Source organism: Juglans regia, chromosome 1 (assembly GCF_001411555.2).
Source record: "Juglans regia cultivar Chandler chromosome 1, Walnut 2.0, whole genome shotgun sequence".
Classification (NCBI taxonomy): Eukaryota; Viridiplantae; Streptophyta; class Magnoliopsida; order Fagales; family Juglandaceae; genus Juglans; species Juglans regia.
The window spans coordinates 4,089,315-4,102,014 of NC_049901.1; the positions used below are offsets into that span (position 1 = coordinate 4,089,315).

At 35.8% G+C, this 12,700-nt stretch overlaps 1 protein-coding gene across 2 annotated transcripts; it reads right to left on the reverse strand.

Moving 5' to 3' along the window:
* Positions 1-3,279: 3,279 nt before the first annotated feature.
* Positions 3,280-9,123, reverse strand: LOC109019741 (serine/threonine protein phosphatase 2A 57 kDa regulatory subunit B' theta isoform-like). 2 transcript variants are annotated; one of them, XM_035693926.1, is made up of 6 exons: positions 8,887-9,123; positions 8,604-8,725; positions 8,430-8,469; positions 6,793-8,059; positions 3,772-4,178; positions 3,280-3,662 (listed from the first exon to the last, which is right to left on the reverse strand). In XM_035693926.1, the coding sequence occupies exons 4-5, from the start codon at positions 8,005-8,007 to the stop codon at positions 3,819-3,821; spliced, it is 1,575 nt and encodes a 524-aa protein (XP_035549819.1). In that variant the 5' UTR covers positions 8,008-8,059; positions 8,430-8,469; positions 8,604-8,725; positions 8,887-9,123; the 3' UTR covers positions 3,280-3,662; positions 3,772-3,818. The 2 variants fall into 2 exon arrangements, with proteins under 2 accessions (XP_035549819.1, XP_018857641.1); XM_019002096.2 differs by lacking the exon at positions 8,430-8,469.
* Between the last annotated feature and the right edge of the window lie 3,577 nt (positions 9,124-12,700).

A 12,700-nucleotide genomic window follows, 5' to 3' on the forward strand; every position in this document is an offset into this window, starting at 1 on the left:
AAATCAAAGTGTTTTTATCCCAGGAACAGGAAGGTTAATAACTGATAACATAATGATTGCCTATAAGATGTTGCACTCTATGAAGACAAAACAAAAAGGTAGAGTTGGGAGCATGCCAATCAAGTTAGATATGTCAAAGACCTATGATAGGGTGGAGTGACCTTTCTTTGAAGCCATGTTGAGAAGACTTGGGTTTGGGGAGAAAATAAGTAGCTTGATCATGAAATGCGTTTTTTTAGTAAGCTACTCAATTCTGGTAAATGGCAAAGCTGTAAATAATGTTTTACCCTCAAGAAGTATAAGTCAAGGGGACCCCTTATCCTCTTACATGTTTATTATACGTGTTGAGGGACTCAATCAGTTCTTGCTGGATTTAGAAATGAAAGGTGAAACAAAGGGAATTGTTGTTAGCAGAGGTGGCTTGAGAGTGAACCATCTTCTATTTGCTGATGATTGTATGTTATTTTGCCGAGTTAAGAAGGAAGAATGAAGAAATATAAATTCAATTCTTGGTGTCTATGAGAAAGCCTCAGGGCAAGTCTTAAATAAACAGAAGACTCCAATATTTTTTAGCTCCAACACGATAAATAAAGTGAGGAGGAAGATATTCCTTGATGCTAGGGCAGTGGTTTGTGATAGCTATGAGAAATATTTGGGTCTACCAGCTATAGTTGGGAAGTCAAAATATAATACTTTCCGAAATATTAAGGAAATGGTATGGTTGAAGATGCAAAGCTGGAAGAATAATTTTCTTTCAAGAGCTGGGAAGGAAGTACTCATAAAGGTTACTCCAAGCTATCATTACGTATATAATGAGTGTCTTTCAGTTGCCAAATAAGCTAAGTAGAGAAATTGAAACTCTGATATCCAGATTCTAGTGCAGTCACCACAAGAAGGAAAAAATTATTCATTGGAAGAAGTGTAGCTGTTTGGGAATGGCAAAGGCTAAGGGAGGAATGGGATTCAGAGATTTGGAAATTTTCAATATAGTTATGTTAGCTAAACAAAGGTAGAGACTATTAAAGAAACCCCAGTCTTTAGTTGTCAAAGTGTTATACATATTTGGGGTCAAAAGTGGCTACCCACACCTACCACTCACTATGTCCAGTCACCCAAAAGAATCTTACATGCTAACTCTAGAGTATATGATCAAATTGATGAACAGGAAAGGGCTTGGAAGGAAGACTTAGTATCTGTAGTGTTCAATGAGGATGAGGCTAAGGTAATTTGCACTATTCTATTAGTCGACTTGGGGCTACAGACAAGCAAATCTAGGGTCTATCAAAAAATGGTAAGTTCTCGATCATGAGTGCTTAACATATGGTGCAACAGAGGAATGAGGTAGGGGAATGTGGTCCTTCCCATGATGGAGAGGAGAGTGAAATGTGGAACCTTGATGTTCTTAGTGCTGTCAAGCATTTGTTATGGAAAGTTGCAAACAACATTTCGCCTACATGGGTGAATCTGTGGCAAAGAATAATTATTGAAGATCCAAACTATCATATATGTCGAATTGAAGAAGAATTTGTGATTCATGTCTTATGGAATTGCCTAGCAACAACTTATGTGTGGGGTGAAAAAAAGAGTCATGTTAACAAGTGGCTAACGTGTGGTAGGGATTTTGTACAGTTGTGGATAGAAATGTGTAGAAAGATACAAAAATAACAACTAGAAGAAGTAGTGGTCATTATGAAAAGTATATGGCACAGAAGGAATAAATATGTTTTTGAAAACAAATTTACTAGTCCAAGTAGGATTGTACAGATAGTTATTGCAAGACTTGAAGATTATCATAATGCAAATATGGAGAGGGTGGGAAGTGTGAAACGAGATGAAGGAGGTGTGAGAAGGGGTTGTTGAAGGTAATAGGTACAACGCTAATTTTGATAAGGCTCTAGATGTGGGAAAGCAAAATATGGGATTGGCAATTGTGATAAGAGATTGTAAGGGTGGTGTCCTAGCATTGATGTTTATTGCAAGAAGATATGTAAACTCCCATTTTCTGGCAGAGTGCAATGCTTATCGAGGGCTATGGTGTTGTGTTCAGAATTAGGACTCTAGAATGTGATATTTGAAGGGGATGCAAAGGAAGTAATTGATGCTGTCAAGTCCGAAGATGAAAATGAAGATGAATCTTGGAGAGGGCATATTACAGAAGATATCAAGAAGCTATGGCAAAATAGCAGGCAGTGAACATTGGCTTTCAACCATAGGGAAGGAAATGAAGTTGCACACCAACTTGTAAAGATGGCTTTATAGATGGAAGGAGAGCAGTGTTGGATAGAAGAGGTCCCCAAGAACATTTATCCTTTGATTGTAAAAGATAAAAGATGTAATGTGATCCATTAATGAAATAAATACGATTCAGTCTTCAAAAAAAAAAAAAAGATAGATAGGTTACAATTTAGGGAGTTTATTGTAATTTAGGAAATTTAGAGCTACAAGATCTCATTATAATTATCATTGCCTTTTTTTGTATTAAAATTAAATCTTGTCACGCTTGTAGATAATTACAAATCTTTTATCTTATCACGTATAAAATCTATCAATGAAACTTACTTATTTACAATTAAATCGCTTGAAATTTAATTCAAAATAAATGTTTTAGTCACAAAATTTATAAAATAACGTAAATTAATGTGATACATCATATTATATAAAATAAATTTAATATATCATATCAAATCACATCACATCACATCATAATCAGCTTGGACAATGTACTTGTAATGTTTTGGTAGGATGTCGGGTTTATGGAATAAGAGCAGCACTACACTTCCTGAAAAAAATATCCCGAATAGTTGTCCCGAACAGCAGATTTCACTTTTTTATTTTTCTTTTCTTTTTTTCATGTATTTTTTTAATCATCATAAATATTTTTAAAAAAATAAAAAAATTCACAACATCATTAAAAAACACTTCTTTAATCACTAAGTAAAAAAAAAAAAAATTCGGAACACATTTTCGGAACACCAATTCGAGACGTTTAGCATTTCTGACAGAATAATAACCCAAACGAGGGGTAGATTTGTCAATCACGCGATCGTATCAAAATTATCAAGATATACTCTCCCAGTGCAGTCAACACGCAAAGTGATCGTGTTCTTAATTTGAACATTCTATACATTTGCTAACTTATCATCGAGAGGTCCTAAAAACAACCCCTCCACCTCCAATTGGATTACAAAGAGAGCCAATTCGTGGTAATCTAGAAGTTCATCTGGAGTCTTAGGTAATTAGTCTAGAAGAAAGACATGGATTACATGAAGAGAAGTCAAGTTGAATAACGAGGAAAGCAATGAAATGGATGCTGCGTTCATACTGCCTACAAAACTCTACTATCTTAAAACAATTTTATGTCAAAGCAATGGAACACCCAGTAAAGGTAAAAACAACAAAGTTCGATGATACATATTAATAAATCAGAAGATTTGAGCCTACTTCCATTGAACCAAATACACCAAAAAAAAAAAATGTAGCTCATACATGTCAAATTCGAACTCTTCCCCCTCGTTTCCTTTCCCAACTACTTTGCGGGCTAAATCTTCATTACCAAGGCGATCTGCAGCACCCATTTGCTTTGTCCATCCAATTGAATATATACAATCCAGACGTGCTAAACCAAAATGGGGCTGCTGTCTTTGACTTTGTGGTTCAATCACCTGGCAAACCAACAATACAGGAATGTGATCAACCAAGGAACTAATATCTAATAACTACTACTTTGATCTCTCATAACTTAAACCACAAAGTCTGTTTATGGTTGCATACCAATTTATGTTTCAAACCACTAGAATCTGACTCGCGGAAACCTCTCTCTAGCCAGAAGAAGCACGAGTGGCATTTCTTGGAGAGACAAGCACTGCTTCTTTAACCGAAGCTTTCATTGAAGCCATTTCTTCTAAGCGCTTCCACGTGGCTTCGCGTTTCGATTTCATTTCATTCTCGTGTGCCTCATCTTCCTGAAACTTGAGCAAAAACTCCTCAAATAGCTCAGGGTCAGTATCAGAGAAAATTTTGCGAACATTTAACGTCAAGTTCTGTACTGCCAGGTTCCAGTGGTTTCTTGCATTTCTCTCCAATGCAGGGAAGATAATTGGCAGTATAACATTGCGATTCTGTTTGATCAGGTTCTCAATGTGATCGTTGTTCCATAAAAACAAAGCCCTCTCTGCCACCTGTATAGAAAGGATATGCACATCACGGTAACTGGCTAGCTAGAGGGGTTTCTCATTTGGTATTTTTTCTCATTTGGTATTAGATGTATGACTTCAGAGTAAACTAAATTCAGGAATCGTAGGGGATATAATTTAAACCAGCATCACTTACAAGGATCTAAATTTTGCTGTGGCATAAGGTTTTTTATGAATAATATATATATATTTTTTTAATAACCGAGGGTGTCCTAGCCAGCTTGCGCGCACCTCGACTAATCCCACGGGACCCTAAAGTTAACGACCAGGTAAACCTCCAGTGGCCCTAAGGGGACTCGAATTGGTAACCATTGGGGAGCAAAGGCTGGACCAGCTGAGCTACCCCTCAGGGTTAATTATGACAACACTAAAGTATATATTTTATGTATGTGGCCAAAGACTAGGAATTGGATTCTCTAACAATTGATATTTTTGAAGAACTATGTTCAAAGGCACATGATCTGGAAGCCCAGATTCTAGAAAGAAAGGATCTATGAGAAGCTTGTGCGTGCACGCAGGAAGAGGGGGCATATAGAGTTCAGAACCAAGAATTATAAATCTGACTACCTACAACAAGCAAATACTACCAAAAAAATCCTCAGAATTTATCCATAGACACCTAAGAATGAAAAGATACCCCTTACCGAATAGGCGTAAATATTTTTTTGATAAGTATAAGGATCAAGTGTAAATACAAAGCAATTGAACATTATTGTTAAGAATAATTCTATTTGAAAAACTTTACACTACACACCATCTACGTATCATAATGTGATTTGGAACATAAATTTTAAAATTTGAATCTTACAAATCAAATTATACCATGTATGGTGTAAAAAATAAGGCCTCATTTGGTTACACAAACCATCGCATCTCATCTCATCTAATCATTACAATTTTCTTAAACTCCACAAAATACAATAAACAATTCAACTTTTTCAAATCCCAAAACAAAAATTATATTTTAACAATATTTTATTCAACTTTCATCTCACCTCATCTGTGTAACCAAACGAGGTCTAAGACCTAAAATTTGCACCTAGTCTTTTTTATTTTACCTATAAAAAAACTTCCACATAGTCTATACAACCTTTATTAAGCTATTACATGAGAAGATTATAAAAGTAGAAGGTACACTAACACCATCACTACTACATTAACCACACAATTACTAGATATCAAAATTATTAAAGAGTAAAGATAAAGTATATAAAAATTATTAATTTTTTAATCCATTTAATTGGACTCTTGAGATTCAATTTACCAATGTTGCCATTGCCACCACCAATAATTCCTGGGCAGCCACCAACAGTCCACAATTTAACCCCCAACCCTCTGCAAGACTACCATTAAGCCATGGCCCATGACAGTAAAACAAGCTCTAAAATGCCCATCTAGACTCTAGATTGCAGTACCATTTGCCACAATACAGTTACAGCACCATACCAACACACCACCAGTAGCTCCTTGATGCTGCTGAAATAGTACCATTATCCCACAGCCAAAGAATAGCTCCATAATCACAGCCTAGTTACCAATACCATTCCGCTGATCAAGATCATCATCACCATTTGTTGTCAAGCACCTCCAGAATCCTACTATGGCTTAGATTGGGCTAATACAACCAATTATACCATGTCCATACATGGACAAATATGTTAATCACACTTAAGACACGTGAAATACTTAAAAGGGATATACAGATTGCATATATGCCTCAATTCAACCCCTCGGTATTTGTGGTTTATAACCCGGCATGCATATGCAATGGTGTTATGAACAGAAATGAGAACTCCCTAAATGAATATATATCAATGCAAACCTGGCCACACATTCAAGAGTCACCATTAGACATGACCTTGTCTTGGAATCCTAAGACCAAACGCTAACTAAGTCATCACACTTCCAGATGATTTGGTGGGCGGATTACATCCTCGCTTTAATGACTGGCATTTCATAATATCCATGTGCATGACAGCAAAAACATGAAATTCAAAAAATGGCTAAAAATTTCCGAACTTGAAAACTATAAAATCTTATAGTTAGGCCAATCTCAAACAGTTTTCTTTTTAATATATAAGAACATGAAGCATCCCGTCGCTTTACCACCTCAGCTAAGACCAAGGGCAAAGTCCTCATAATCTTTCTCTAACCATTTTGCCCTCATAATCTTTCTCTAACCAAGGAGAAAATTCTATCAGGGTGAGTGATAAAGAGAGTCTTTAAAGCTATGGAAACAGCATAGCATTTCCACCTCATCAAACTTATCTGTGAATTTTAAATGTAAATTGACAGAGAAAGGGGGAGATGATATATGGGCGAACCACGGAAGTGAGGACATTACTCAAAAACCAGTATTTCCAATTTAATGAATTTGATTTTGTGAAATGCAAATTCTAATTTTATTATTCCATTAATCTAGATAAGCCCAAGACAGATGACTGTTTACAAAATTCATATTCTAAAAGTTTTTGGTTTTATACTAGTCTAACAATGCAAAGACTTGCAAAGAAAACCACATGGACCAAACTCGCACTTGAAATGAGAAAGGGGGGAGGAACTAACAAGTAGAAACTGATAGAACTGGTAAAAAACCTACCTGGAAATGTGAACTGCTCAAGCAACGGCCAATTTGGCGAAACAAGGGCACCATACACCGCTGGAACTCAGCAGGCTGAGTTGCTTCTAAAACTTCCTCCAGCTCACCTAAGAACATGACCTCCTTAGAACTATTTGTAATTGGCCAATACTTTAGTAAACCCCGTATAATGGTATCAGCAAGTTTGCAATCTTTCTCCACAAATTGGGTTATGCAGTAAGATAACTGCTGATGGTACATGGGAATGCATTTTGGCTTATGAAGTGGAATAAGTGCCCGAACAAGAAAGAGCTTGTGTTCTTCTTTCAGCGGCAGCGCAAACCCATTAATTATACTACCCAGAATCTCCAACAACTCTGCGATCCCATTATGCTTCTCAGTCTCAAAGATAAAACGAAAGAAGATGTTGTTGATTGCTTTCCTGATGAATGGTCGATGCACCATAAATTTCCCATAAATACGGTGCAGAACCGTTTTCAAGTAATCCCTCTCTCTTGGGTCCTCGGAATCAAAAAGATCTAACAACTTGAGAACAAATGAGTGATCAATATACCTCTTAGCCAACTTCGCATCTGTCTCAGGTGACGCCACAACCCTCAAAAAAAATTCATAGACACCTTGCAAGTGAGGCCACGCAGGATCCATTGACGGCTCCTCCTCTTCCAAATCAAAGGCTTCCAAGACTTTATTCTCACGGGGTGGAGAAGTGAGAGTTCTAAACAAATTTATGGATACCATCTTTATTATCTCTTGCATAACATTTTCTGAGAACTTCCCATTAGCTGAAGCAACATAATCCACAAGTTCAACCAATGTCTGTCGCTTGATGTCCTTTTCTTTAAGGTCCTTTGTTGGGTCAGTAAAGTCAAACACAACACAGCATAAGTTCAGCTTTTTAATAAACAAGTTTTGCTTCTCCGAATTCGGAACATCTTTAAAACTAGGCAAAGCCTCAAACGAGGAAGCTGCCAAATTCCCATTCAGCTTTGAGTCCACAGCTTGCATAAGCTTACCGGCATGATTTAATCCTATATTTGAAGATTCAAAGCCTGGAAAAGATGTAGTGCCTGGATTCCCATATCGATTATTTGCTAAATCACTGCTTCTTGAACTGGTAGAAGCATTTGAAGAGGAGGTAGAGGTTCCCCCTCCTTCACGATTTTCAGCTGACTTAGAGGACTTGCGTGGGAGCTTATTAAGTATCTGTTTGATCATAATTTAAGTTGGCAAAACAAAGGCTCCCTCCTGAAGTTTAAGAAATCAATACCTATCGAAAATCATCCAAAAAAAAACACAGCATCAATTATAGAGAACAGATGATTCTCAGTCAAACAATACATTAAACCAAATTCAAGCCACATCTATCACTCCGCATGTCCATTAAAGAGATGATCCACCCTCGGAAGATTTTTAATCTTTGCTTGAATTTAAAAATGGTCCAACCGACCCGAGCGATATCTAGAATAGAAGCATCAAACCCACTCCATACGATAAGCAATAAAATACAAGAGACATCCCAAGCTAAAAATCACATGGAGAATTTAACTTCCGATGTCTCTTCAACTAATTGGAACAAAACACAAGCTAGCTTTTCTCTAATAAAGTAATAAAGGATATTTTCCCTTGTTACAACTTACAACAGTAGAAATGTGACCTTTGGAATTACACTGAAAAATCCTGAGGAAGAAAACCATTGGCAAATCCAAGAAAACAAAATAAAAAATTAAAATTCGTATCCTGCGATTAATCCCCAGAAACTTTAACTTCTTTGTTCAACCAACTTAAAAGGGAAAGCGATAATGAATATCCACCTCTTTTCCTCTCCCTCTCTTTTGTTCAGTTTTCGCAATATGTGCATGCTGTTCAGATGGATCGATTAGGAGTAAGATCTGGGTATGATCTAGAAAACCAGATGGCATTCCCCAGAAGCAACCTGCAATTAATTTCACAGAAAGAAAACAAGACAAGTAATGAACAACATTAAACTCAGAGTTATAAGAAAAAAAATGAGAACGAACGAACACGAGAGAGAGAGAGAGAGAGAGAGAGAACAGCCAATAAAAGAGGAAAAAAAGGGGGCGAGGGGAAGCAAACCACAAGCATCTAAAGAAAGAGGATTGTTCCTCTATACTCCCCGAGAAAGTTCATCTACTCCTTTCAGAGAGAGACAGAGAGGTAGAGATAGAATCCAAAAAATGAAAAAAGAAAAAAAGTGGGCTTAAAGAGGAGCAATCTCTGGCTGCTATTGTTGTTGAAGTTGTATTTTTGTTATAGCGAGAATCATTGTTGTTGATATTTTCTCTCTGTTCTCGCCTTTTCCGTTTCAACTTTCTCGGCAATATATTAACCTCAAAACTGTTCTTAATTTTGTTTTACTTTTTTAACTTTCTCCAGCCTCCAGGTAGAGAGAGATAGAGAATGGGATACCTCTGTGACGAAACTAGCCCTTCATAGCCCGCTACTAAAGCGGTACCGAGTCGGAAAAGATCAGGTTAAAATCGTACGAATGGCTTAACATAATCAAGGAAAAAGTACTTACCACGCGCCACTGTAATGGGCGTGGGTTTCGTCGCTGTAAGTTGCAGTGTACAAGAAGTTCCACTTTCAAACTTCAAGTCTAAGCACCCAGTTGGATAACAGATTCCACGTCCCCTTTAGACGCGTCCACGTCTGGCCCGCCTTCCCCTATCTTAATCCAATTGTGTTTCAAAATCTTTTACAATTATTTTTTTTTTAGATTTTTTAGAAATTGTGTAATTTGAGGAACAAATTTCCGGGTTGGATTTATTTTTTATTTTTTATTCTAATTTTTTAGAACAATCATGTTTTAAAAAAAAAAAAAAATTACACCAATCTAAAGCAAACTCTCTGATAAAAGTAAAATTCATCATAAAAATTTCTCGAACTTATAAAATTCAAACTCGTATCAGCATTATCCTTTATGTTCTATTTTTTGTCAAGTTGAAATAATAAATTTTTATATATTTTTGGACTGAGAGTGAATTTTTTTTGGAAAAAAAAAAAGTTTCTCAAAATGTAGAAAAAACCCGAGTGGGCAAACTTGGGGACAGGGTTGGTAACTATTCTTTTGGGTTTGAGTAGTTCTTAAGTTGAAATTTTGATTAGAGACTTGAATTCTAATCATCAATGATGACTGTTCTTATGAAATAACATAAACAAGAAATTAGTCTAAGTTTAATTCTCATATTTTGTTGTATTTTATTTTATTTTATTTTATTTTATTTTTAAATGTTGGTGAAGTAGTGGTGTTGTTGTCCTCTCACATGAAATTAGGCACACGCGAGGCACTCTCTCTCACTCTCAGTTAGAGATAGAGAAGAGACCACTTCATATTTTCTTTGGTGGTGGGAGAGTTTAGAGACAAATACTAGTGATAGAGAAGAAATCATCGGGATAATCCCAATAATGCTAGTAGTAACATCATGAAAATGATATGAGATAGAACGAACAAAGAAAAGTAACACGGTATGAGGTGGATCTCTTGTTTCCATTACAAGATTTCTTTAAATTGTCGGTGTTGAAACAGAGATAATTCTAGAGAATTATAGAAGTGTATATTTCTATATGTATTAAACTATACAAATGAGGTTTATATATAGTGAAATATGGTCAAAACAAATAAGGAAATACAAATAAAATGAAAGATTCTAACCTAGCATAATTGCAGGAAATTAAGGATATGATCTAGCATAATTACAGGAAATTAAGGATATGATCTAATATTCTAGGTATATTCTAAAACTATTACACGTGGGATCCACAACCTTTTTCAATTCAACACTTCTTTACATGCGAGACCTACAACATTTTTTAACTTTTCATAAATACATATAAATTCATCTTAACATTAAAATACATTTAAACTCATATTAGGTAGGCCCCACAAAACTCACTTCACCATCTCAACTCACTGTTATTCATAAAGAACTAAACTCAGTTCAACTCAACATCCAAACGCAACCTAACATCCCTCCTCAAACTCTTAGACTAGACGAAATGGATTGGGCTTGAAACGGGCTGGGCTAAAGAGTGATGTGAGGTGTGTGGGACGAGTGGGGATGACACCTAGAGCAGTTGAGCAGCACGTGTGATAGTGGAACGGGAAGCTTTTGACACGAAAATATTGATAAAATTCTCAAGACCCTTCTATGATATGATTTTACGAAAGTTTGAGTGAAAATTGAACGTAAATTCCTGATAAGCGTACTATCAAGTGCAGGAAAGCCAATTGTTGATGTTGAAGAGAGAAACACCAGATGAACAGCCGGCTTGCACGAACAAAAAAACTCATAATGATGGCTCTGATAGACTGATACCATGTTGAAATAGAGAGAATTCTGGAGAATCATAAAAGTGTATATTTTTGTGTGTATCAAACTATACAAAGGAGGCTTATATATAGTGGAATATGGCCAAAAGCAAATAAGAGAATACAAAGAAAATGAAATATTCTAACCTAGCATAATTACAAAAAATTAAGGATATGATCTAGCATAATTCTAGGAAATTAAGGATATGATCTAATATTCTAGGTATATTCTAAGATACAAATATATACACTAACAGTCAAATATACGATTGGAAACACAATGTTATAATTACAAAGAACTTGTACAAAAATAAACTCACAAGATGTTGTAGTCTAATGTAATATATTATATTTATTTCATAATAAAAATAATTTTATAATATGACGTATCATATTAAGTCATATCAATTTATGAGTTTATTTTTATAAAATTCTTTTGTAGCTAAAACATTTAGTACTACTTTTGGAACAATAATTCCGGATATTTAATAAGATTCACAGTTTCCTTTTTCATACATGTCCTCTTTGAAGGGGGAAAAAAAAAACTGTTCATATAAATGTTCAATAAAAACTACATTTGATCCACTACTATCTTGAAAATTTTTATTATTTTTTGTATTTTACCATGAAGGTTATAAATTTCGAGACATTTATTGTGAGACGCATCCTGTAAACAGGAGTAATTCTACTCTTAAGCCCATTTTTTCTCCACACACACTCGAATGAGGCGGACTTTTTTTTATTATTTTTTTCAAAACATTCGTTTTACTCCCAGCCCCTCCCCACTCCTGTGTTTTACCCAAAAAAAAAAAAAAAAATCTTGAATCACCCTAGGTGACCCATTCAAATTTTTTATTCACCCGCATCGTTCACAGTCCAAGGTTCTCTCTCTCACACTTTGGGTTTTTCTCAAATACAAAATCGTAGCTTTTTATGGATGAATTTGATTTTTTTTTTCTTTGCAATGTGGAAGTTAGAAGTGGATTAAAATGAAATGTTGATGCTTGAGATATAATCAATTGACCCAAATTTTGGGTTTTCCTTCCCAGATTTGTTCTCTACAACGAGTAATGTGGATGTCTAACCTAGAGAAAAAATATGGATTAAATATTTAAAATCTGAGTACTGTATTTGAGGAAAATCCAAAGATATAAATTTGTATAGTGCAAAGAAATTTGAAAAGGTTGATTCCGAATTTTGGGTGTCAAAAATGCTACGGACAACCAGCCCGTAGCCCCGCTACGGCATCGCATCTGACGTGGCTAAAATAAAAACAACATTGTTTTGCAAAAATGGAAAACAGAAGGGGCTCTGGTTTCCATCCCCATTTTCTTCATCTTCTTCTTCCTGCATCTCACGATTACGTTTCATTTCGCCCCCCATTTTCTTTTTCTATTTTCTCCACTTCTTCCTCTCTTCGTCTTCTCCACGTCACAACCAAACCCACGATGGTTTTGGGTCTCTTCTCTTCGTCCTATCCCTTGCTCTTCGTCACTCTACCATCTCTAGCTCCGTTTCTACTTCTACTCCAAGGTATCGATGCTTCGACCCCACGAACCCTTACTCTCCCTCCCCCAA

Coding starts and splice junctions, on each gene's coding strand:
- LOC109019741 (XM_019002096.2), bottom strand. CDS start 8,007: ATGATCAAACAGATACTTAATAAGCTCCCACGCAAGTCCTCTAAGTCA. Junction 4,179..6,792: donor TGAGCAGTTCACATTTCCAG/GTAGGTTTTTTA, acceptor CTTTCTATACAG/GTGGCAGAGAGGGCTTTGTT.